At 45.1% G+C, this 25,680-nt stretch overlaps 1 protein-coding gene across 2 annotated transcripts; it reads left to right on the top strand.

The window, feature by feature from the left end:
* The first annotated feature begins 221 nt into the window (after positions 1-221).
* PLEKHF1 (pleckstrin homology and FYVE domain containing 1) lies at positions 222-7,996 on the top strand. 2 transcript variants are annotated; one of them, XM_082769824.1, is made up of 2 exons: positions 222-265; positions 5,594-7,996. In XM_082769824.1, exon 2 carries the CDS (start codon positions 5,606-5,608, stop codon positions 6,425-6,427), a length of 822 nt encoding a protein of 273 aa, XP_082625950.1. In that variant the 5' UTR covers positions 222-265; positions 5,594-5,605; the 3' UTR covers positions 6,428-7,996. The 2 variants fall into 2 exon arrangements, with proteins under 2 accessions (XP_082625950.1, XP_082625951.1); XM_082769825.1 differs by lacking the exon at positions 222-265 and adding an exon at positions 1,511-1,541.
* The last annotated feature ends 17,684 nt before the right edge of the window (positions 7,997-25,680 follow it).

Below are 25,680 nucleotides of genomic sequence, written 5' to 3'. Positions count from 1 at the left end.
GCTTCGCCGCCTCCCCCCCGCCGGCCCGCGCCAACCTCCGGCACCGCGGGGAGACCGCCCCGGGGCGCCCCCTGGCGGCGGCGCGCCCCGCCCCGGCCCCCGATTGGCCGCCGCCCAACCAGGGGGCGTGGCCTCCCGGCGGCGCGCCGAGTCCGAGCGCCGCCTATTGGACGGCGGGCGCGGGGCGGGCGCGGGGCGGGCGCGGGGCGGGCTCCCGAAGGGGCGCCCGGCGCGGAGGGAGCTGCTCGGAGCTGCCCACTCGGAGGTACCGGCCGGGGAACGGGAACGGGAACGGGAACGGGAACGGGAACGGGAACGGGAACGGGGGGAGGTTGTGCGGGCGGCGCGGTGTCGCGTTCCGGGCAAGCCGCCGGGGTTTGCCTAGGGAGCGAGCCCCGTTAGCCCGCAGCGGTGCCGGGGAGCTGGCGGGCGCCGTTCCGCAGCGCCCGGGAGCGGGGCGGCCCCGCCGCTCGGGAAGCCCCGGGGCTGGGAGAGGGCTCGGCGCTGGAAGGGGGGCAGAAAAGCAGCGTGCCCCGGGCGCGGCTCAGCCGGGCGGGGGGCGCTGCCCGTGTGCCCGCACGGGGCACGAGAGGGGGAGATGCTCCCCCCCGGGTCCTGCTGTCCCGTACCTGTTTCGCGTTGGCTCCGGGCTGCCCGAGCACGTGCCTTTAGGTCGGAGCCGCAGCCTCCTTGCTGGAGGGCCCGAGGGCTTCTTAGGGCACAGGACAGCGGCGGGTCCCCGGGTTCGTGCTGCTGACCCAGCAAGGGCAGTGAGAGGTGTGCAGAGGGCAGCCCGGCTGCGCTGCTTTAGCGGGTGCATGGAGAGAGTGGGGGACAGGAAGGCAAAGGAGGCCGTTCTGGGAGTTTTGGGTTTTCCTTCCCTCCTCGCGAAGCTGTTCGGGTGCCCCAGAGCTGGGCGGTACGTGCAAGAGCTACAGCTGAACCTGAGTGACCAACTGCTGGCCGGGACAGCATCAGTCTGAGCTCCTCTAAAGCCCCTGCTTGGCTGCTGCCCCACTCTGGCCCCACGTCCCAGAGGTCCTGAATGCACCAAGCAGCAACACAAGAAGCTCAGCATGGTTAGTCCATACCCCACTAGGACAGGTGTCATTTCTCAGCCAAAGGCCTGACGTGACAGCCATTCCCAAAATGTCCAAGCCCTAAAGCGGGGTTGCCAAGAGCACTGGGAGGGCACTGCCAGCGCCCTCCCGTACCCCGGTGGCTCAGCAGCTATCAGCACGCGTGGGAGGGAGGGAGAGGCAAGCTCTAATCAGGCAGGGAGAGGAGTGGAAGGATTTCTATTGCTCTAAATGCCTGCCCCGGGCACCGAATGCCTGGATAAAAGGTGACCACCTCCTGACGAGTGTGCTTTGTGAGGAGGAGCTCCTGGCAGCTCTGACTCCAGAAGAGACTTCACAGCTGGTTGAACCAGGAGGGAGCGAGGTCTGGAGAGAGAGGAGGCTCCGAGCATTTGCCTGCTGAAGTCTGCCAGCAGATCTGCTCTCAACGTGCTCATCTCCGCGGGCCAACCCTTGCATTTGGTATGCATTATGTATGCAGGGGATACAAGACTGTCAGTTAGGGTTGACAGAGGGAACTGAAGAACCAGGTAGAACAGCTCACAGCTTTGCTAGGTCTATGCCTTAGATACAAACAGCCTTGAGAAACCTACTCCAGACTCACTGATCCAGGAGCTTAGGACAAAATGCTCTGCCTGGCGTGCATCAACATGGCTATTTATAATCACAAGTTAACAAGCGCTCTTTGTTGAAAGATGTGGAGTTGAGTGAAGACAAAATAGTATTTTTTCCTTTGAATGCCAATTGTATAAATTGGGTTAATATATTCACTGCATAATATTTGATCACGTGAAAAAAAAAAAGGAACTTGACCAAAAAAAAAAAAAAGAAGAAAATCAAACTTTGCCATGCCAAAAACTCCCATGTAAAGTAGAACACCAGTAAAAGTGCATCTTCCCTCTCTCATTTAAATTGTGAATGTTTCTGCCACGAGATGCTTATATGCGTGTATCACTTGGTAAATAAGCACCACGATCCTGCTGATGTCACAGAACAAACTTGAAGACAGAGGGAAAAATATATTTACCAAAATTAATCAAATAGATTAGAAGTTATATCTTGATTTTTATATCGCATCACTGTTGTTCCTAAAGGCAGAGACGCTCACTTCACAGTAAAGGAAACCGCAGTAATAGTCAGACTCAGAAACTGTCGTAGGCAGTACTCCCATTCCAAGGCAAAGCTGAGCATTATTTGCAGTGAGTCACAGTAGTAACAAAATCAGTTCGTGGGTGATTAGTCAAAGCAAGCAGTATCTAGAAACTCAGGGCAGGATTAATCTCCCAAATGGTGGGAAGAGGTGAGGTGCCCTTACAGATGGCTGTTTCTCCCCGCTGACTGATAAGGGAGTGCGAAGATGCATGGAGTTATTTGTCTGAGCCTGGAGTTAAGCAATGTGAATCCTACCTAGGATGGAGTTATCTTTTCTTAGTTAACTCATGGATTTTAAGTATGTAATGACTCAGAGGGATGGAGGAATACAAAGATATCCTCCCAGTGGGAGTGTGACACATAATGGAAACTTGCTTTTCTTTCTTTTGCGTTTCAGGATTGTGTCCATCACCTGTCTGTCCTGTTGTCCTTTTGCCCCGTGCAGCAAGTCCCTGCCTATGGCAGGGGGGTTGGAACTAGATAATCTATGAGGTCTCTTCCAACCAAAGCCATTCTATGATATGAGAAGTCCAAAAGCATTCTATCCTGCTTATAGGCCAAAGAAATCCAATAGATAAAGCTCTCACCTCAATAGGGCTTGCACTCCTGTTTGAAAACGATCTAGCTTGTGTGTCCTGGCTCTTCAGGCACAGTCTTTACATCTGGCAAAATGTTTTCATTTCCCCTGGGATCTGGTGCATGGAAAACCCTGGAAATAGAGCTGTCTCAAGTACCATACTTACTTGAGAGCTTGGACTGTGCTTGTAAAATGCATAGAATAAAAGACACAGGAGAAAAGTTGGTCTCTGTGATCTGCAAGCATTAGGAATCAAGATCAGCGAGAGCAAGATAAACTGCTTGATTTATCCCAGTTGGTGTTTCTGGTGCCAAAAATTCTTTACAGCATTTTGTTGCATTTTGTAAGGAAGGGAACAGAGTCTCTCTTCTCTCCTGATAGCAAGTACTAAGTACTAAACAGTAGGTTTTTGGGGCATTACTTGGGCTGCTGCTGATTGTATCATACCTGTGCATTCTTGCACATCTGGCAGTAGCATGCCCCCAGTAGCTCAGCATGCCGTCAGCTCATGGCGACCACCTCGTGACTACAAATTGCTGGCACAGTACTGATCTCAGGAGAATGGGGCATGGGATCATTTTTGCAATCAGCCAGCTGAAGCCTGCTATTTTCCCCTCGCTTTTTCTTGAAAAAGACAAACAAAAATTCAGAAGTTTCCTACTTCTTCAGAGTTTCTCACTTCTTTGACTTCCTCTGAAGGTATTTTATTATACTGCTACTGTCTTGCTGATGCTTTTGTTGTAAGTAGTCGTATTGTAGTTAATTTTAAATTGCATTTCACGCTGGAGAACACACACGAGTTGATGTTTAACATAAAACAAATCCATCAAATCTGCTCTGTCCAAATCTGTCAGATCTGCTCTGGTACTTGAAGACCCTGAAAATTCACATCCTTAAAGGGGGAAGTTGGAAGCCTCACGATCCTCCCTGTAGTTCAAGGGAACAATTCACCTTGGGATTGTCCTCTTTTAGTAACTTGTCAGCTTCTGTTCGCCTTACTGGGTTGGTATCCAAGCTGATCCCAGCAGCTCTTGAGTGAGTCTTGGAAAGATTTCTGTGGAACAGACAGGGCTGGCAGGAGCCCTGCTGGCATTCTTGCAGTCTCAGACAAGCCCTGTGCTGCAGAAGGTGCTATCTTCATGGATTAACTAGAAATCCCAATACTTGCCCTCACAGAAGCCAGAGTTTCAGAAGTGCTGGCTACACAACACTTCTTGCTTAAAGCTATTTTTGCAGAGATGGTAATTTCATTCAGGTTCCCCCCGGGAATAAACCAGTATCTATTTTGTGCAGGCTGTAGGGAAATTCTAAACATCCTGGCCTGCTCTAGAGAAAAAAAAATCTGGGGACTCAGAAGAATTGAATGACCTGTTTGTTAAATAGCTTAGGCAAGACGTAAACAGCATGCAGCAACCTTTTACAGCCACTATGTGGTTTCCCTTCCAGCTTTCTGAAGGGGTGAAGGGCAAGACAAGAATGTAAATCATGATCATCCTCAAAATACCCAGCTCAGCATATTGCCCTCTTTCTCTTCCCTTTCCCCTCCAGGTTGCAATGCTCCATGGCTGCAGGGACTCTGTGTAAGAAGGATGGGAAAAATTGTGGAGGCTGGTTCTATATATTAGTTATTATACAAAATGCTAATAGAAACTAGGGCTACACACATCCCTGTGATTGCTGTGCTACCTCGTGATCTCTGAAATACCTCGCTTTAAGAGGAAATGACTCACTTTCTTGTGGATTGTTAGGCCTGAATAGTCTCGATGCATCACCATGAAACACAGAGGGAATTAGGTGCACTGAAAAATAGAACTTGCAACGTAAAGCAGTTCTTCACTACAAACTGAATAGCAAAACATTTGCTTTTGCTTTGGAGTTACTTTTATCTATGTTTAAAAGCAAGAAAAAAAAACACGGGTTGTATGAGAACAAGGGTGCAGAGGTGTAGGGAAGGGTGAGTGTGCGGCATGCTACTTCCCTTTCAGCAGAGATCAGACTTTTCAGAATGATGTGTCTTGTAGCTGGAGGAACATGCAATAGGCAGCTGAAACAGCTGGGGCAGCGGCAGAACGGTTGGCTCGTGTGGGCTTATTCATTCAGATGATGTTGTTTTTTTTTTCCCCCCTACCTTTTTTCTCCTTTTTGTCACGCACGGAGGATCAGTGGGAACAAACAATAGAGCACTCTGTTTTGTTCCAAAAGCCTGCCTGAGCTCTGGCCTAAAATGGCATTCATTTGTGTGTGTAACCGTGTGTGTGTGTAACTGACCCTCGGTGAGCGTGCTGTCAGAGATGGGACGCTTGCTCTGAAGACCACGGGTGCTCTCCGTGTGCCAGCAGGGTGCCTGTGCAGCGCTGCAGCCACACTCACTGGCCAGGACGGGCGGTGGGTGCTCCTAGCACCCTCCAGCTTCACAGTACAGCAACTCCACAACAAGTAATGCACCCACGTATGCAGTCCTTAGACCAGCCTGCCTCCTTTTATGTGGGAATGCAGTTATACTGGTGAAAAGCAGAGTTGTAATGGAAGAGGTGACCATATTAGAGGGCTTCCATTGCTGTAAACAGAGCCAGCCCAGCAGAGACCAAGCTGTTGTAAAGTGGGGACAGAACCTTTGAAAACTTAAAAGGCAATAATCTCTCATGAAGAGTGGCAAGGAGATGGCTCCTAACCCCAGTCTGCATTAGAAGCTCCTCACCTGTGCATACGTTTGATGCTTGGCCTCATCCTGGCACAGTTTGCTCAGTGCACTTCATCACTTCCGTCTTTATTTTCCTCTCCTCAGAGTGAGCCGGAGATGGTGGACCACCTCGCAAACACTGAGATCAACAGCCAGCGCATCGCTGCTGTGGAAAACTGCTTTGGGGCTTCTGGCCAGCCCTTAGCTGTGCCAGGAAGAGTCCTCCTAGGAGAAGGGATTTTAACCAAAGAATGCCGCAAGAAACCAAAGCCTCGCATATTCTTCCTTTTCAACGACATCCTGGTGTACGGTAGCATAGTGATTAACAAAAGGAAGTACAATTCCCAGCACATCATCCCCCTTGAAGATGTCACTTTGGAGACGCTGCCAGACACCTTGCAGATGAAGAACCGCTGGATGATTAAAACCTCAAAGAAGTCCTTCGTGGTTTCTGCGGCCTCCCTGACAGAGCGGAAGGAGTGGATCAGCCATCTGGAGGAGTGCATCAGGCACCTGCTGACAAAGACAGGCAGGCAGCCCTCCACGGAGCACGCGGCCCCTTGGATCCCAGACAAGGCGACAGACATCTGCATGCGCTGCACGCAGACCAAGTTCTCCACCCTCACTCGAAGGCACCACTGCCGCAAGTGTGGCTTTGTCGTGTGTGGGGACTGCTCCAGGCAGAGGTTTTTGATGCCCCGGCTGTCCCCCAAACCCCTGAGGGTCTGCAACCTGTGCTACAGGCAGCTGCTGGCAGAGCAGAAGAAGGAAGCAGAGGCTGATTGCCAGCAGCTGGAGCGGTACTGTTCTGCCATCGCAGGCTGCGAACCCTCCAGCGGTGACGACAGTGACAAATCCGACGATGACAAAGCTGACCAGTGGCCAGCAGACACGGAGTTTTATACCTCAGAAGTATCTTGGTCATCTTTCCATAGCTGACCTCCTTGGGAATCAGTGGAATTTAAACACCAGGAAGCCAACTTCTGGCCTTCAATGCATGTCCTCCTTATCATTTTCTCCGGAGGCCGTGTCTGGGAAGGTGGATGTTGGTTCCTGTTTGTGCTGCCTGCGAGGGAACAAAGGGTCAGGGTGTTACCCCTCATCATTCTGAGAATGTCTCGCATGCGGAGAGTGACAGCCTAGTGAAGAGCCTGGACTAGAGACCTGCAGATCAGTCTTGATCCAAACGAGTTCACCCTTCTGTGCCTTAGTATTCCTGTCTGCAAAAATAGAACAATACTAATTTTTTTATTTTTTTTCTCAAATGCTTTGAGATTACCCTCAGGAGAAAAAGGAGCAAATCCTTGACTTAAACATGCTTGCCTGCCAGCAGTGAATTTCTCTTTCAGAGGCAAGGAAAGCTCCAGATAGGGCAATGCAGAAAACTGGTGCTTTTGCTTCCCATGATGCATTTTCTTAAGGAGAACAGAGAACTTCCAAGGCTGGCATTTTTTGTAAGCATTAGATCTACTTCAGGTATTCTCACTGCAGGTGTGCAAACCTGACTGGATAGCTGCTTATCAGCATGTGGTAAGATAGGCACAGACTTTGATTTCTACACCAAGGTTTCTGAACTTTGGAAACACTAAGGAAATTGTCCTGTGAAGGCATAGGGGTCATATGATGCTCAACGTGAGCAGCCTTAGCAAAGTGCTGGAGCATTTGGCACTTTCATATTAAAAAATATATATATAATTTTGGTGATACCGGGCAAGGAGGGAAGGAGGAGGGGAGGGGAAGAGGGACAGGTACATTTATAGAAAGAAGGGAAGGAGGAGGAAGCTTACTGCATTTGAATCAAGTGCAGAATCCCAGACCTCACCTCCCGGCAGTTTCACCAGATTACCAGAACCTGATGACCTCAAGCCTACCACATAAAGGGGTAGCCCAGTGAGGACTTGTTAAAAGTCTTCAAAAATCCAGGAAAATATCCCAAGTAAAGAACCTATGAGGTTCAGTATTTCAATCTCTACTCCCTTTCTGAACCAAGAAACTGAACATTCATTTTGATGCTCATCTCACTGTATCAGTCTCACAAGTTCAAAGTTAAGGTCCTTAATGTGTCTTCAGGATTAGAACCCAAGCAAGTTATTTTGAGATGAACTTAAAACATTCAAATCGTTAGAAATGAACTGTGTTTATTCAAATATTTTATCATAATGTAGCATGGGAGTACGTACACTGAGACTTAGACAACAGCAATTATATTGCAGCAGACATTTCTACAAACTCAGTTATTATTTTAGTATATTTTTGTATTGTGTATCTTAAATTCTGGGAAAGGAACATAGCCGAGGGTACACTGCCAATGTTATAAATCATTTTCATACCAGTATCTGGTCCAAACACTGCATTGCATATCAGCTGGCCAGAGTTATTTTATTAAAAAAAAAAAAAAAATCAGCTCAAAATAATCATTTGTACTTTCTTTTGTAAACTGCCACTGTCAAATGAATTTGTGTTACTTGACTGTGTGAATAAAGATATGGCCAACATAAAGAAGACAGAAAAATATGTCACTGAAATGTGTTGTTATTTAACAGGAGTCTTAAACAAGGGATGGGATAAATGTGCTGGTTCAAGCATGGCTAGCCAGCACAAAATCCAGCTCTTAGCAACTCTTTAACCATGGGATGAATGTTCTGTTTTTTTTTTTTTTATGTACTACCTGAAGGTGAATACGTTCAAAAAAATTGCCAAATCTGATTCTATCTTTCTTCTTACACCATTTTATCATCATCCAAGTCTTCCCAAGTGTTTTGCAATCTCCTGCAGTAGTCTATATTAATTGCAATAGTATTTTTCTGGTGGGGGCACGGCTTACAGCAGATCAACAAACCTTATGACCTGAACAGATGTTTTTTAAAGTAATAAGTACACTGAGTTCTGTTTTTTCCATCCCTCTTCAAGTTTAGTTCATAATTCTGAGCAGCGGTGATTGTTTTTATAATGCCTCCCACCCACCAGAAGGGTGTATATGCTATGCAAACAGAAACTGACCTTAAAAATAAACAGCCATCAGAACAGTTCAGGTGCCAAAAATAGCACAGTTGTTGAATCAGCATCCATAACTTAAGTTCCAATTCTGTATTCCTTAGGCAAAACTCTCAAGTTTCTTCCTACTAATTGGCTCCAGAAATATATTCCAGTTCTGAATCTACTCCTTAGTGCTTTCAGAAATCAGTTTATCTTGTATGTCCAAAGGTCTTACTACTATCGGGCCCCAAAAGACCTATGAACTGTTTTTACCCACTAATGAAGGACAGTCACATTTCTTACAAATGCCTTCTTGTAGAGCAAGATCTTTCTGTAATCACAGTGGCAAAAAAAAAAAAAAAAAAAAAAAAAAAAAGAAACCCAGATACTTTTTTTGTGTGCATGGTATAGTTCATGTAATTTCCCAAAATGCACAGACCTTCCACCAACTTACTTCCCCATTCCTTACAGAAGGAAGGTATGCAGAATGATCAAAGGTAGAAGAGCTGTGACACCCTTGAGAATAAGGGTGACAAGCATGACACATGATGCTATTTTGAGTATCAGTCTGAATGTCGTGTTTTGGACCTGAGGTGCAAATTAGCGTCTGCACTTCCATAGGCTTCTGACAGACATGCTGGCTTCCTGTACCTTAAAATTCTTTCCCACAAAGTTTTCCATTACTGCTAGGCTGTCGGTCAGTGCTATTCTCAGCTACGCAGTCATGCAGACAGAGCTTTTGGGTATCACACAGCTGCTGCAAGCCCTCACTGTACTGAATTGAGAGCAGGGAGACCCAGAAAGGCTGGGGCTGCTGCAGATTTTGGAAAACACTTCACGCAGAAGACCTAAGAAACCTAGCAACTATTAAATTCATAATGCATGTGGTAAAAGGAGCCTGCTGAGGAAAACATGAGGAAATTTAAACAAGACCTCTTTTTCTTTCTCTTTAATTTTATTACCCAAGCTTGGGAGCTCAGCACTGGGATTAGAGCCTGGGACTCCTGGCATCTGGCCTGCTGAACACATGGGTTTTACATCATGGGCTGTGCTATTACAGCAGTCCGTCTTGAAGTTTTCCAGCCTGATTCTATCTCCAGTGCATTAATGGGGCATTTCCTTTTTTTTTTTTCCTTCCTTTTTTTTTTTTTTAATTTTTTATTTTTTAGCTAAATAAATCTGTTAGCAGGAATTCAAGAATTCATTAAAGTCTGCAAACCCAGCAGGAAGGAGACCGGCACCCTGAATGCTCAGTTCAAAAAAAACACATACAGGTGGGAGATTTGTGGAGTCACATCTTCCTAAAAGACTCCTAAATGTGATGTGTGGGGATCAGCTACAAGAAGAATTTCCTTGTTCAGACTACTGTCTGAAGGTGTCAAAACCCATATAGCTTAGCACTGCACAGCCATCCCCACCGTGCACCAACCTGGGCACTTGCCTGACACTGGGGTAACCTAGTTCAGGAAATGAGACTGGCTGAAAGCTGGTCTTTCTGTTCCTCGAGTCAGCCTGGAACCCAGTCACTTTAAGAAAAATGCAAGAGATGTTTGGCCCTCAACAAAATGATTGCTTTTCAGCTGGGCACACGAGGCAGAGGACAGTCCCCATAGCTGTCAGGAACAGGAAGTACATTGGTGCACTGAACAAGGAGAACAAAACTCAAATGTTAACATCAGACCTGCTGAAACTGCTGGGGATTTTTCAGGAAAGTGACAGAAAAACAGAATTATGGCTATGCCATGATGAAATCCACATCAGCTCTCCAAAATCCATGGGAAGGAGGAAGAGACACTACTGCAGCAGCTGGTCACAAAAGCAGAATGAAAGGTAACGGGGAGATTTGAACTGTGAATAAACCAAAAAGAAAGGATCAAAGAGCTTTAGTGAGAAATTGTGCTCAGCCTCCCCTGAGGCACAGCCAAGGAACACCACAAACCCCAGAGCACGGTGCTGACTCAGCACAGCCTACAAACATCTGCAGGCAGCGCGATGAAGCGAGCCAGCTTCGCAGTCAAATTCTTGCTGCAAGTTACTCAAATAGTCAGTTTTTATCCAGGCAGGAATTCTGTCTGGCTCTGCCACAGCCCATGGCCAATTCCATCCCACTACAACTGCAAGGCAGGTTTTCGTTTTCCTCAGCTTGGGATTTTTGGTTAACAGAAGGAACTGACAAACACAGATGGCCCCAACCACAGCAGAGCCTTAAAGTGACACAAACTAAAAACAAACTAAAAACAGAGGCTTCTGTTTCTGACTCTTTCTGCTCCAAGCCTTGGACTTTTAAGAAAGGTGTTAGTAGAAAGAGGACATTAACCTACGTTTACTGTCACTTCCATGGTGGACACAGTATCGCAAAACAGCTCCAAAAAGACTCGTGGCCAACCGACCATGACCTGAGCACTGGAGGTGCTCTCCTGACCATCTGGGGAGGAGAGCTCAGCTCCTGTGAAGCCATGCACTGAGGGCACAACCAACAGCCAGGCCTGGTTTATGCTCAGTGTCACACACAACAGAAAGCACTATGTGGCATGCATGTATGAGAAAGAGCCTTTCCTGCCCTTGCAGTTGTTCATGAAACCTCAAAAGAGAAACAACCATCAGTGCTGTGACCTCAAGACAGCAACCCAGGGAGAAGAGGCATGCAGGGAAAAAGTATCAAACAGAGTAACACCAAGCAGCTCGCTTTGAAGCTGGCATTTGACTTCATTTCCAGTCAGGCCCAGCAATGACAATAAACCATGAGCAAGTTTTCTGTAAACCTCTGAGAGAGACGTTGGCAGCCAGCGGCAAATTACACAATCTCCCCCATTTGTTATTACAGGAAGGAGGGGAGCTAAATACGAGAGGTTCTGCTTTAAGAGGGCTCTCACACAGTGCTTCTCCTGAGGGGAGGGAGGAATGTGCCTGGCAGAGCAGCCACTGCCCAGCAATGAAGCCCTGGCACCGGCCTAGGGCTCGCTGGCAGTGTCGCGCAGCCTCTCATCGCTTCAAGGAAACGCCTTGTTTGTATGTCGCCAGTGCATATTTGGGCTTTATATTTTTGTCCTAAAAACAATGTGAGTGTTTCAGTGAGAACTTTAGAAAAACAGGATTTGAGCAAGGAAAAGCATTAACCCAAGGCCAGGCAGGCTTCTTTTCCTCTAACAGAGAACAACAAGAAAGAAAAGGTCACATGCGGCCTTTATCGGGAGAGTTACATATAAGGGAAAAACAGACACCATAGTGGTTCCACGTCTCAAGGCTCTTCCAGAGATGCCAGAGGGAAAAATAATGGTGGCACCGAGGCCTCTCAGCAGGCTTGTTCCCACTCCTGTCAAAGCTCGCCGATGGAGCTCACCCATGAGGAGGCAGCCCTCATGTAACTGCCTCCCTGCCACAGCCGGGGCGAGCGTGTGGTGGCGGCCCCCTCAGCAACCTGCTGCAGCAGCACCTCTCCCCACACATGACACGCTGCCTCGAGCCTTACCAGAGCCACGGGGCAAGCCCGGTGCCTGGCTTTTTAGGGCAGGAAAGCAGCACTTAGAGCAGCACCCGCTAATTGACCTGACAGCCTGGATGGCTCAGATAACATACTGCAAGACGGCAAACCAAAACCACAGACCAGAACAACCACCACCAAGGTCACTGCACCCGAGTTGCAACTAATTCATTTCCATCAGTCTGTCTTCAAGAATGTTTACTCAGCAGCAAGTTTCAGATAAACCAGAGTTTCTAGCTCCTTCCAAAAAATAGGCTCAAGCAACCTTGTTTACAGAACAGCCTCTAAAGGCCAGGCAGTCCAGCAAGATTTTACTGTGCACAGCTTTCTTAGCCAGCAGGTATTTTGTACATTCCTTCAGGATTTTGCATGCCTCTGTGCTCCCCTCAGCTCCCCTGCAGGACTGGGGACAAGCACACTTGCCCAGCCTCAGTAGCAGCCTGACACGCAATGTCACCAGAGGCATGACAGCAGAGCTCCTGAGCCACCGCTGCCCCATCACCTCTGCTGCAGTGGGAGGAAGCTCCACACCACTTGCAGGTGTGTTTCTTCTCAGAGGAAATGCTGTTTTTCGCTGGCTTGGCAGGATCCACCTGCTCTCCCTGCCACACTCCTAGCACAGCTGATGTTATTTAATCACAACAGTGGAGCTGAGGGAGCAGTGGAGCTATGCATTAACTCTGCAAGGGCCTCTGCAGCAGAGCTTTCGGCTGTGGTTCTCAAAGGGTGGACACATTCACCCCCAAACCTAAACAGAGATGGGCCAGTGTCAATAGCACTGGTCCTATGGCCATGGGAGGGCTTGGTCTGCAGGGTTTCAGGCTGCTTCCATGTTTGTTCTTTCTCCTAGTACCAGGTAAATACAAGATGTGCAGGCCAACAGGCTGAGCAAACCCATATATCTGTGCTAGGTCCCAACAGACACTTGGGATGTCACACAGTGCAGCCATCTGTTCTCACAGAAGCAGTCTTAATGATGAGAGGTTCTCCAAAACCCAACTGGGAAAGAGCTATGGTGTTAATGAACAGAGGATGACAAATAGAGACTTGTGCCTTGCTGTTTCAAGGTTTCAGCAGTACCATGGGTGTTCCTATGATACAGCAGTTAGAGGTGTGATAGAAAAACACCATCAGTAGATGTACAGCATGGATTTTCCTACTATTGTACCATGCACCATGTCTCTGCACCATGGTGGAATAAAATTGGTTCAAATTGGCCACTAGAAATGCTAGTTAAAACTAGCCCTGGATTTTTCAGATACCCCCATGGAATCACAGAGCTTCTATATCTGCTCATTACTTGCCCCCGGCTGTACAGTTCCACTGGCTCATTTCTGTCTCACTCCCTTGGAATGAAGCAGGAGGCACAAAGAGAGATGGAAAATCTTCCAGCACAAGCCCAGCCCCCAGAGCCTCCTATTGTAGAGGCACTGCAGGACTACACACACCCATGGAGTTTGTTTTCTAGCACAGAGCATTGAGAAATGAGACCAAGATTTCTGAAATGGCACTTCCTAACATTAGATATTTTGGTACATGGCAGAGCTACTGAGTTACAGACTTGCTATATGTGACCACAGCAGGATTATTCAGATTTGAAGCATACTCCCTAGGCACATGTTACCTCATAAAAATGGGATCTGTGATGCAGCTAGTGTAGCTGCCAGAGCAAGGACGGTCCCTCATATCATGCCTCTGTTTCTCAACCTCACCCCTTACATGAGCTTCAACTTTGCAAGCATGCTGGCAATCACTAACAAAGCATTCAACATTTTAGGCTGACATTCTCTTTCTCTCCTCAGGGACATGCAATAACCAAAGTCCTGCACATGACCATATTACAGAAGGAATTCTAAAAGACATATTTGTCATTTTACACATTGCAAGTTAGAGACAGATTCTGGTAAAATAGAGTTAATCCTCTACACAGCTTCCCCCATTTCAGTGTCCTCACCACTCAGGAGAATCATCTGGGAAATTCACGAATCATGCAGGGAGACCGTTAAAGACTGCAGCTCCTCTTCCACTTGGGAGATGGGGGAAGAGTCCTGTATTGGAATCAAGCAGAGGAGCAAGTCATTAATCTAAGCATGAGCCATGCAGCTCCCACAAGACACACTTCCACAGGCAGTTAAAGAACCAGATGTGGTAATAACAGCTGTTTTCACCAAAACAGACTGATCTACCTCCAGTACTGTTCCACCTCCCACCCAGGAGCACTTGAACTTTCTCCTCCTTGCCTGTCCTCTCCCACCCACTCCTCCAGCAGAATTTGTCTCTTGTGTTTTGGAGGCTGAACTTTCCTGGAGACAAACTCACACAGCTATATGGCCCCTGGAATGTATGCTGGAATGTGGAAAATACACTGTGCTTTAGGAAGTAGGGTGTCTGGTAGAATATGTCACTTACATTTATGTGAGGCGCATTCAGCTATATCTGTGAGTGGAGTTTGATGCAGTTCCTGGAAGAATAGCAAAACAGGTAAAGAGAGGGAGCTTTTTTATATACACTTTAAATTAGTTCTGTGAGAACAGTTTAACATTCAAAAAGAAGTGTGAAGAACTGTTCAGTCAGCATATGGCCCATATGTAATGTCTCTCTCTAAAACAACTTTCCCTTCTGCAAAACAAAGCAACAGCCTGACAGTATTTTAACATAACTTCCACTGAATTTGGGTATGAATCAGAGGAGCTTTTCTTCTTTAAAAATACTGTCTAATGACTTTGATTCTGGTGGCACAGAGGCATTTTCTTGTTGGTGAAAACAATAAAGGCATTTGTTTTAATCTTTAAGCTGATAATGCAGTTTTGAGAAGATGAAGTATCTGACTGCAACTGACTAAGAAAGGTTAGGTTTTCCTAATTGCTTTTTTATACACTGGTAAGTTTTCAGGGAGGAAGGCTCCACTCCTGAGAAGGAATAACAAGCACAAAGGCAAATGGGCGGGTCTTCCCCTGTTACAGGAAAAACATTTTAAACAATATTAAGTGTGCTGCACTGTTTTCAGAATGTGATTTCTTTGGCAGCACGTCATATTTTACTTGCAGTAGCGTATATGTTGCCACAACACTACAGAAATTGTGTGCTAGCATGTGTTTGGGATAACATATCTAAGTAGTCTTCATGAACCAGAGCCGCTGCTCACCTACCTGAAAATCCTTAGGGAAAGCATGTAGCAAGCAACCACAGAGTGATACTTCCGCTCTTTTAGTCTCTTGACAACCAGTGGTTGAAAGCTTCTTAAGCCAGTGTTTGATCCTGGACTTGTGTGTTTAATAGTCCTTGCTGGCCCCCTCTACCATTAATCTGCCAAAAGAAAAATGTGTTCAAAAAGCGATTAGGCATCTAGACATCCTGCGTCAATTAGTTCCACAATTCACTTTTCCACTGTGTGAAAAAACACTTCCTTTTACCTCAATCATTTCAATAGGTACACCCTGACTTCTATGCAATGTTATTTTTCTTCTTGTTCTTCTCTGTACTGTTCATAGCCTTTACTAAAGCTCCCTGCATTAGTGTCTTTTCCAGGTTAAACAGTTTCAGACTGTTCAAAATCTCTTTACTCAGATGCACTTCCACACCACATTATTCTTCTCTGAATCTCTTCTAGCTCTGTAATGTTCTTTTTGTCTCAAGAAGGACTAATCAGAGACAGTCAAGCAGACTGTACAGAGTGCTCAAAATGTGGTTGCAACCTGGGTTTATTCAGTGACATAACAATGTTTACTGCCTTTTGTCTCATCTGGCCTTTCTATTTGCCTTCTGATCTGCTGCTGAGCACTAAGCTTTTATTTTCACAAATCTGTCCACAGTGACCTCAAGCTCTTTCCTGAGTGGAAATAGGTCTTTCAGAGATCAGCATTATGACTATATAATCAAGGTTATCTTTCTTCGATGAATATTTATTCTACTGACCATTCTACTGATCAGTCACTCAAGTTCATGCTAGCAGTAGACGCAGACAGAAGGTAGCAGACACTGGAGTACTTGGAGCAGATGATTTATCTGTGCAGAAAGGCACTGAAATCCTGCAGTTAAAATAGAGCTTGTGCACTCTTACTTGACAGGTCAGCACAGCACCAGCACACAGCGTGACCTTGGTTTCTGTTGTGACCAATACACACACAATACTTTTAAGTATAACAAAGCACCATTAGCACACAAAATGGAGCTCTTCAATTAAGCATAGCAGAGTGCCCAGGTTTAACTTAGGTTCCAGTGGCACTGGGACCACATCTGCCAGACAGTGTTAAGAGATGGGTGTGCATCAATGGAAATGAGCTACTGCAAATAACTGGAGCTACTTTGTTAAACACTTGGCATTGTGCTGCTTTGCATGAATATTTGAGGTTCCCCAAGTTGTGCCAAAACTAACCAAAAGAAATAGGACAGCTTTGAGGTTGACTCAGTTGTTGGGGTGTCAAGGATATAAGCAAAGAATAGCTGCTTAATTGATTTCTGAATCCAATCTGAAGACACCATCCTGTTTTGTTTTATTGCATAACAATATAGTGCAGTTAAATTACACACAGAAAAATACCTTTGTCATAAGGCTACTTGGCAGATTAATTAGTATCACTAGAGCACTTTGAAGACGTAAAACACTACAAGAGAGCTCCTTATTATCCTCATTGCTGGTTATCATTAGTGGTACGATGTGAAAGCTAATCTTTGACCTTTACTCAAGTGGGATGTGCTACAGCCACTGACAACAGTCCAAGTCCCACAGGGCCTGGGCTGGGGACAAAAAAGACTGAAGGAAGGATTAGACTCAGCAGCTGCACAAGCTCCTATAGAGTTAAACTTCAGAAACTGAAGAAAGCCTCCAGCACACAAATGTCTGCCAGGCAATGCAAGACTGTTCAATGTGGTTATAGAACAAATATTTTTATATACAGATTCCTGGAGAGAATAGCTGTGAAAAAGCAAGCAATCCCCTTTTATGGAAACCAGCAGAAACAGATTCGATTAGGGTCATAATTATGGTAAGGGTTAGGGTCAGAAAGAGAGAAAGTGCAGAGTGCTGTTGTGAGGGGGGTTGTGTAAGAACTGACAAAGGAAGTGGAGGTCTACCAAAAGGCTTCCGTTCTGAGCACTATTTCGTGTGAGACTTAAGTGGGGCTATTGTTGGGTTAGAGCCATAATTAGGGTAAGGAGGCTCTTTAGGCCTCCAGAAGGTTCTAGAGAGCACTAGAGGGCCACAGGAGGCCTCAAGGGTACACTGGGAAGCCTCTAGAGCATTCTAGAGTGCACTAGGGGTCATTGGAAGATAGTCAGGGGGAGCTGGAGTGCACTGGGTGGCCCTGGTAGACCTGTGGAGGATCTGGAGTGGAGCAGAGGGCCACTGGAGGCCTCCAGTGTGAACTGGGAGGCATTTATTTCATATGGAGGACAGCAGGGAGCCCTGTGAGGCCTCTAGCTTGTACGGGAGCTCTCTGGGGGACCCTGGGTAGCCTTGCATGTTTCCTAGAGCACACTAGAGAGCCCTGAGAGATCTCCAGTGGGCATTAGAGCACACCTAGGGCCACTGGGAGGATTTCAGGGTGTGCCAGACTCTACTGGGAGGCCCTGGAAGAATGTAGGGTGCACTGGGAGGCTTCTAGTGCTCTCTAGAGTGCACTGGGGAGAACTGGGTGGCCTCTAAGAGTATCCTAGAGGAAACTGGGTGTGGGCTGAGAAGAAGTTGGATGTGATAGAGGGCACTTGGAAGCCCTGGGAGGCCTGCAGGGGACACTAGAGCACACTGGGGGCCATCAGAGGCCTGAATGCTGTACGGGGGGGCCTCTAGGGCACCCTAGAGGACACTAGGGGCCACTGAGAGGCTTTTGGGGGGAACTAGAGTGCACTGTGTACTCCTGCAAGACACAGACGGTCTCTAGGGTGGACTGGAGATTGATGGGAGGCACGTAGTGAGCATTGGAAGGCCTTCAGGGCATCTTAGAGGACGCTGGAAAGAGCCTTGCAAGGCCTCTAGCTGGCGTTAGAGCAACCTGCGGTGCCTTGGGAGGCCTCCAGGGTGCCCTAGAGAGCCCTTCGAGGCCTCCAGTAGACTACAGCAAGGGGCTCCGGGAGCCCCCAAGGGTGCAATAGGAGGCTCCAAGGGCAGCCAGGATGCAGCGGCGTGCACTGGCAGGCCTCCAGGCCGCACTGGGAAACTGGTAGCAGATGCTAGAGTGCACTGGGAGTGCTGGGAGGCCTGCAGGGGGCACTGGGGCACAGCACAGGGCACTGAATAGGACTGCAGAAAGCACTGGGGAGGCCTGCAAGGCCTTCAGGGGGTACTAGAGGACACTGCAAGGCCCTGCCAGTCTTCCAGAAGGTCCTAAGAGAGCGCTGCAGGGCCACAGGAGCCTCTCAAGGCTGCACAAGGTGGCCAAGAAAGCCACCAGCATCCTGGCTTGTATCAGGAATAAGTTAACCAGTAGGACCTGAAGGGTGATCAGCCCCGTGTACTCTGCTCTGGTGAGGCTGCACCTCGGGTTCTGTGTTCAGTTTTGGGCCCCTCACTGCAAGAAGGACATCAAGGTCCTGGAACATGTCCAGAGAAGGGCTACAAAGCTGGTGAAGGATCTGGAACACAAGTCCTGTGAGGAGCAGCTGAGGGAACTGGGGTTGCTTAGTCTGGAGGAGGCTCAGGAAAGACCTCATTGCTCTCTACAACCGCCTGAAAGGAAGTTGTAGGGAGCTGGGGGTTGACTTTTTCTCATAGGTAACTTGCAATAGGAGTAGAGGGAATGGCCTCAAGCTGCACCAGCAGAGGTTGAGGTTGGAAAATAGAAGACACTTTATAGCAGAAGGAGTGGTCAGACATTGGAATAGGTTGTCCAGGGAGCTGGTGGTGTCACCGTCCCTGGGGGTGTTTAAGGAAAGGTTGGATGTGGTGATAAGGAACATGGTTTAGTGAGTGATATTGGTGGCAGGGAGATGGTTGGACCAGATGATCTTGAAGGTCTTTTCCAACCTTAATGATTCTATGATTTGCTTTCTCTCCTTCCCTTCCCCCCCCCCCTTTAAACAGTCTTGCTATGTCTTCCCTAGGACACCAGAAACAACTAATTTTGTACAGTTCCATTTCCTGTTCCTTTAAGTTCCTTTAGGTATTGGCTTCATTTCTTACAGAAAGGAATACTCAAAAAAATATTTCAAAGAATAAAGAAAGGCCTGAGGTTTTTGAATTCAGAGTAGAAGTACTTTCTCATAACTCCTTTGTACTCAAAAGATAAATAAAAGATAACTCAAAAGATAAAATTCTTCAACATGCCTTAGCTACTTAAGGGCCATTCACAGAAGAAATTTAAACCATTTCCATAAAGAGCATTACAATTTCTAAATAACATATAACAACATTTGAAATGAAATTTGCGTTTGTTTCTTTGTTTTTTAAACGAATTTTACCTAGTGCTACATTACCTCAAGAGAAGTGTAATGCCCCCTTCAATGATTTTGAAATCAATCCCAGTGCACAGTAATTCAAAATTACATGGCAGGTCATAATTACATAACAGGAAAATACAAAAGACTAGTTTCACACACACACACACAAAAGAAAAAAAAAAAATGAAAAAGATACTTAGATTTGCCTAACTTCATAATTAATAATTATAACTAATAATTACTATGTTGAAGAATTACAATTGTCAGAGTAGAATTCATTACAGTGTAAAAACCTGATCTGGAAAGGTTTATTCTCCATACTGTATCTCTGCTCTTAGCTCTCTGGAGAGGTAATTCATCACCACTCCTGCCAACTTCTGCTGGTCATAGGTAGTGAAAATGCAATTGAAACCACAGTACAGACTGGAGGATGAATCCAGAAGACTGAACAGGGAGGAACAAATAATAGCAATGAAAGAATGAAGTTTCCATCTGATTCTACAGCATATTATCTTAGTCTCAAGCCATTACCATGTTTATACAGCCTTGCATATGGCTTCAGGAGAACAACCAAACAGCCTCATTCAAATATAACTAGTAGATTGTAGTTTACAGATCTGCCAGGCCTCTTTGTCCTAATTCTTGCCATAAATTACTCGCTTGGTATTGCTTCTTTCCATTTTCTTCTCCATTTTCTTATTGCTTCTCTCCATTTTTCCACAGCCTGAAAAATACATAGATATTTCTGTGATCTGTAGAAAGGTAAAGATGAAACTTCATGTTTTAGTTAGGGGCTAATAACTTTAGTTCACTGCAATACAAAGCTCTTTTTTAAAAAATTATTATATTTTTTTAAAGCTTTCTAACCCTGCTGAAAGTCTGCTATTCAATTAGTCTTGAGCTATATATCAGCTGGTCAAGCAACATCAGCCTTTCTAAGAAGCTCGTGCTTTCTCCATAAGAGCGTTTACTCTGGGGGAAAAATATGCATTCCTTTTACATTACCAGTAGTCATCTCCTAGTTGCGTTGTTGCTGCTAAACTGCTAGTGTAGACAGAGCTCAATAGGTTATACCAACATACCAATGCATCTTCACAGGATAAACCCTGTGAACCTGGCCATATCTCCCCAGTTATCACTGCTGAAGCTGCTGCAGTACTGGGGAAAAAAAGGAAGGAAGTGTATTTCCACATGAAATTGCATATTTTTAACTGAAATTGGTATAAATGGTGTATGACTGGAAATAGGTGTGTGTGAAAACACTGAAACATCAATTAAAAAAGAAGCCTCTATTGATTAGAAGGGGTGCCATTTCATCAAGTTGAAGGGTGTGCTGTTTCCACTGAGCCCAGAAGATCCCCCTTCAATAAGACCACAGCACAGACTTCTTGCTAACAGAAAACCCTGCACTCTGACATAAAGACGATGTCAGAGGTGGCAACAAATCACACATGCCATTCCTTCTGTTAACCCAGTGGGCTAACGGGATAACAGAAAGGCTAACAGTAAAACAATAGTAAAAGTTTATAAAAGATATCTTAAGGGAGATAAAAGATTAGCCCAAAAGTTAATTCATCATTGGCAATCAAGAAGAAGCTGGAAGATGAAGATTTGATTTGTCCTTCATGTCATACAGAAGGAATCCTGGTCAGACTATTTGAAAAGATACATCATGGGAGTATGACTGTATAAAATCAATTTGCTTAGTGACTCTGAATAATAGAATCACCTTTCCCTTCCATGAGATCTATTACTTAGTTTTATAACACTAATTTTCTATAAAACAACCAAAAACGAAAAAGGCATACTAACCATCACCGTCTAGTCACTGGGTTGCAATCATCAAATAGCTGTCGTGTGAAAAAAATCGGAACACATTGAGTCTTGGGAGCTTTTTACACTATGTGTACTGAGCAGAATTTCACTTCCAAAGAAGAGCTATCCGAGCACACCCAAGCCCTCTGAACCACAAGCTTTCCTCTCTAAAAGTGAGATGAATGTTAACAGGAGGAGTGGATAGCACTAATTCCTACTCACCTGGTGCACTGAAACACATATGACAGGAGCTATAAAGTGCAAGCTATAAAAGGGGAATGCAGTTCCGCCAGGGTACAGTGGCATATAATCAAGTTATAGTGGACAGTATCACACACCACACAACTGGAAATATCTCAAACAATATTGCATGAAATGATCAAATCATAACAACACAATGCTGACATAATTGTCACCTTGCACAGCTCTCCACCAGTAACTTGGCATTGTCATTGCCATCCCACCTAAAAGCAGGTCACTGGGGGGAGCTAAGTGACTGCCCATGTCACACAGAGAATTCTTGCTGCAGCAGATCAATCAGCTTCTTTAAACTGCCAGAAGTTGATCAGCAAAACTTGTCTCCAAAACAATCCTTCTCAAAGTGAGAAGGCATTTGCAGCACAGGCAGGGAGGGAAGAGAACCAGCCTGCACCTAGAGGAAACCCAAATACTGTTTTTGTCCCTGGAAAGAAAGAAACCCTACAAAGACAGCTACACAGCACCCCCTATTGTCAGCAGCTCATGAAGACTCAGGGTTGTGACTGCTCTTCACCAGCAAAGCCCTTTACAGCCACTGGTTTGCAGTCCTCGAAGAACATGGACATGACCTGCAAAAAGTGCCAACATAATGCTGATTTGTGTTACCTTGCATGCTAGGGGAAGAGGTGAGAACCGATGTGACAAAGACAAACTCTCCGAGCCAGCACACTCTCCTCAGCTGGCAAGGCAAACACCCTGCAGAACACTATGGCAGGGGGTTGGAACTAGATGATCTTTAAGGTCCCTTCCAACCTGAGCCATTCTATATATATTATATGATGATAATTTGCCAATGCCACAGCCAGCACAGAATGCCACCATGGTGCACCACTCTAGCACCCTGTTCCCTGTCCTTAGCTGAAGGTCTGGGTCTAGTTCTCCTCATGGAGAGGAGAATTCAAGAGGACTGACCTTAGAAGTCTCAGATGCAGTTGGGAACAAGACCCTCCAGAAAGTCTGTACCCTGACAGTGACTAGCAAGGACAGAATTCTCACAGCCAAATGCTCCTTAAGCTTGCCAAGGGCAAGAGTGCTCTTGGGCCTCACTTAACCTAACACAACGTTCAGTTTCTCTTCACCACTGGTACATGCAAAGCTGGAATTTTGAGAACATTGCTATGCAACAGCATCGTCCTGCCATCATGAATGGGCTTGTCAGCTGCTAAAGTTACTAACAGAAGATTGGCCTGCAAAGCAAAGGCCAACTGAACTAAAATTTCAGTAGTGCATGTAGCATAGACCAATGTTTTAATGATTTACCTACCTTTGACATGGAGGATATATATATATATATATATATATTTTTTTTTTTGTTAATTAGGTAATAGTAGGGTAATAAACAGGTTGCATTGTGTGTACACTATTAACCAAATAATATACAAATCAGTTCACAGTTAAAAAGGAAGTTAAAAAAAAAAAAAAAAAATTGTTTAAGCAGTTCTCTGATGTGAAAAGTTGATGCCTGTCATTCACCTTGCTCCTGTCATCACTGTTTATTAAACTTTTTGTCTGTTTGAACCAATTTTGATTTTAGCTATAAAAGAAGCATGAGTTTTGGTCTTTTGCTGCATGAACACAAATACTGTCAGCGACTTTTATGTGACTTTCTAGAGGAACAAACTGAACACTTTTAACAAATCTGGCAAAGATTATGGAATCTTGAGTGAACAATTATATAAGGCTCAAAGAGAAAATCATGCACAAGCCTCTCAAACAGATGCATGGCAGTGCTGTACCAGAAGCCTCTCCCAAAGCAGCATTCAGCTGAGGGAGGCTTTGCGTCACACAGCTTTCTAATACTGCTGTTCCTGTTGGATGACTGACTTGGCAATGCAGCAGCACAGAAATTTCATAGGGTTCTCAGAAACTGCCCAGTCTTTAGTATCTCTACATTTTTTGTAACTTATTTGGATTTCATAGAAAATACTTGACTTGCAATGGAAATCTATGAAGCACTGACTTAACAAAAACATGAGCTGTGAAAACTAGGCTTACACAAAACAAAAGCGGTCAGGAACAGAGGCCGGTTAACAAAGAGTATGAGATGTGGCTGGTAAACTTCACCAAGAAATGACTTAATACTGATTATAACCTAAGTCTTTCCGACTTGATGATAATAGCAGGTATCAAAACGACAGCTTTGAAGCCCAGAGGGGAGGAGGACCCACATGAACAGCAATTAAGCATGGGCCAGCCAGCCATATGTAAGTAGTAAGCACTGTTCCTAAGGCAGCGGGGCCCAGGCAGAGCCTGTGGCTTTACCTGGCTTGTCAACTCACCAGTGGTCACTCATTCTTTCCAAACTGGCTGGTGCTCAGCTCATAAAATCCACTTGTCCTTCAGTATTCATAAGGGCAGAATTGCCCTCCTCTTGCTGATTGGGCATTTTCTCATTGTAATGAAAAGTGACACACAGCTGCAGTAAACTTCAGGCAGTCATAGGTCACATGAGATAAATACCACTAAAAAAGAAAAAAACTTAATCAGGGAATGTACTTGAATTCTAGTCATAGCTGGGCTGATATTTGTGATCTAATGCAAATTCACTGAAGCCAAGGATTTAACAGACTAATAGAAAAAATAAAACTATCCCAATTTTTTATAGAAAAAAATAGCTGTGTTATCCATAGAGGCAGCAGAGATAGGCTGAATTTAAGAATTAAGCTAATTGCCACTAGATGGCATATCTCAATGACTAATCTATGTTGGAATTCAGGATTGCTTTTAAATAAAACATATAAATAAAAATTCCCTCTCTTTGCTAATGTAACACTTGATAATTATGCTTGCTTTCCATTTTTAAATCAGATAACTAAAAAAAGACCAGAGGAGAAAAATTACCTAAAAATGCAGCATCTGCCAGTGAAAAATCTAGCATGATTCTGTCACATCTACAACCAAACCAGGTTAATAACCAGCATCACAGGTGGATTTGTTATATAAATATGTACATCTACCCATAGTGACTCAGCTGCTTCCTGAAACTGCTGGCACTGCTTTACCTTGTTTCCTCGGTGATGTCTCTGTCCTACACTTAGCATGGACATTATACAGCTAGAATGGATTTCAGAGGATGTCATCCCCTGCCTGTGGCTGTTTCCAATAATGACACGTACCGAAGAACACTAACAGATTGATATTAATACATTTTCACACAGGTCTTTTCCTCAGATGATCAAATGTGCTGAATAGTTCTTTTAACTTGCCCAAATACCCCAGTAATGCTAAGATGCAAATACTGTGGTGACCTGGACACTATAGCCTTAGTCTGCAGTCAGAGAAATATGGACGAGTTTGATCTTTCTGCAGCATTCAACAGCATGAACTGCCATAAATTGTTAAAATAAAAACACTGAATATTGTGGGTTCCCATGTTCATTCTCCCACAGTAGCTATGTATCAAGGTCTCCTTAACTACAGGTGGTTATTTACTACTTCTTGTACATCCAAACTCACTTGAGATGAACAGCTGAGCTGCATTCTTTTCTTCTTCTATTACCAGCAGTGAAAAGTATTTCAGACCAAACTGCAAATCTTGCTGCAAACCTATTCCTACCCCTCTGAAAATAGGTAGCTGCCACCTTCCAAGGAGTTCCATGTACATTAAACCTATTAAATAGTGATACAGAGAACAAACAATTCAATCACTTCTTTCTGACTCTATTTCAAGTCACCTGAAAACATGTGTAAATTAAATTTATAATGGCTAAGAGCATGTTACTCTGTAGCACAGAGTATGAAGCTCCTCAAGAGCTCAGTGGCAGTAAGGTTTAACATAAGCTAGACTGGCCCCCAACAAAATTACAAACAACTTAGTCTAGGTTTCTCTTCATATACTTATAGCTCATAATCCCTATACACTACAGTGAAGGCTGAAAGTTTGTGATTAAAAACAGTTTAACATTTCTAAGAGTCTAATAAAAAGCATTTGAAAGAATACAGGAAACAGAGTAACATTGGACAGAGCAGGACTGGTATTCACATAATGTAAGCTCCATTTCATGTCTATGACACTGGCATGAGCCATACAAATTAATTCTGTACCTGAATTCTGGGACCCAATTTATGAATACCTATATAAAATGAAAGCCACTATCCTGATGTCTGAATCCACAGTGAAATCTGCTGGTGATCTGTTTAAATAGTGGCTACTACTATAAATTCATTGAAACCAACATCTTTTCTACAGCTTACTTCACGTTTGGATGTTAAATTTTCTTATGTCTGTGTTCAAACTGCCAACTTCAAGAGGGCTGGTCTCTCTCTTAGTGTATCATTCAGTCATCTG

The sequence above is a fragment of the Aythya marila genome (assembly GCF_965140915.1).
Source record: "Aythya marila genome assembly, chromosome: 12".
In the NCBI taxonomy this organism is placed as follows: Eukaryota; Metazoa; Chordata; class Aves; order Anseriformes; family Anatidae; genus Aythya; species Aythya marila.
The sequence above is the reverse complement of the archived record's forward strand: the minus strand, read 5'-3'. Positions and strand labels throughout refer to the sequence as shown.

Excerpts from the sequence above, each read along its gene's own strand:
- PLEKHF1 (XM_082769824.1), top strand. The coding sequence starts at position 5,606 with ATGGTGGACCACCTCGCAAACACTGAGATCAACAGCCAGCGCATCGCT.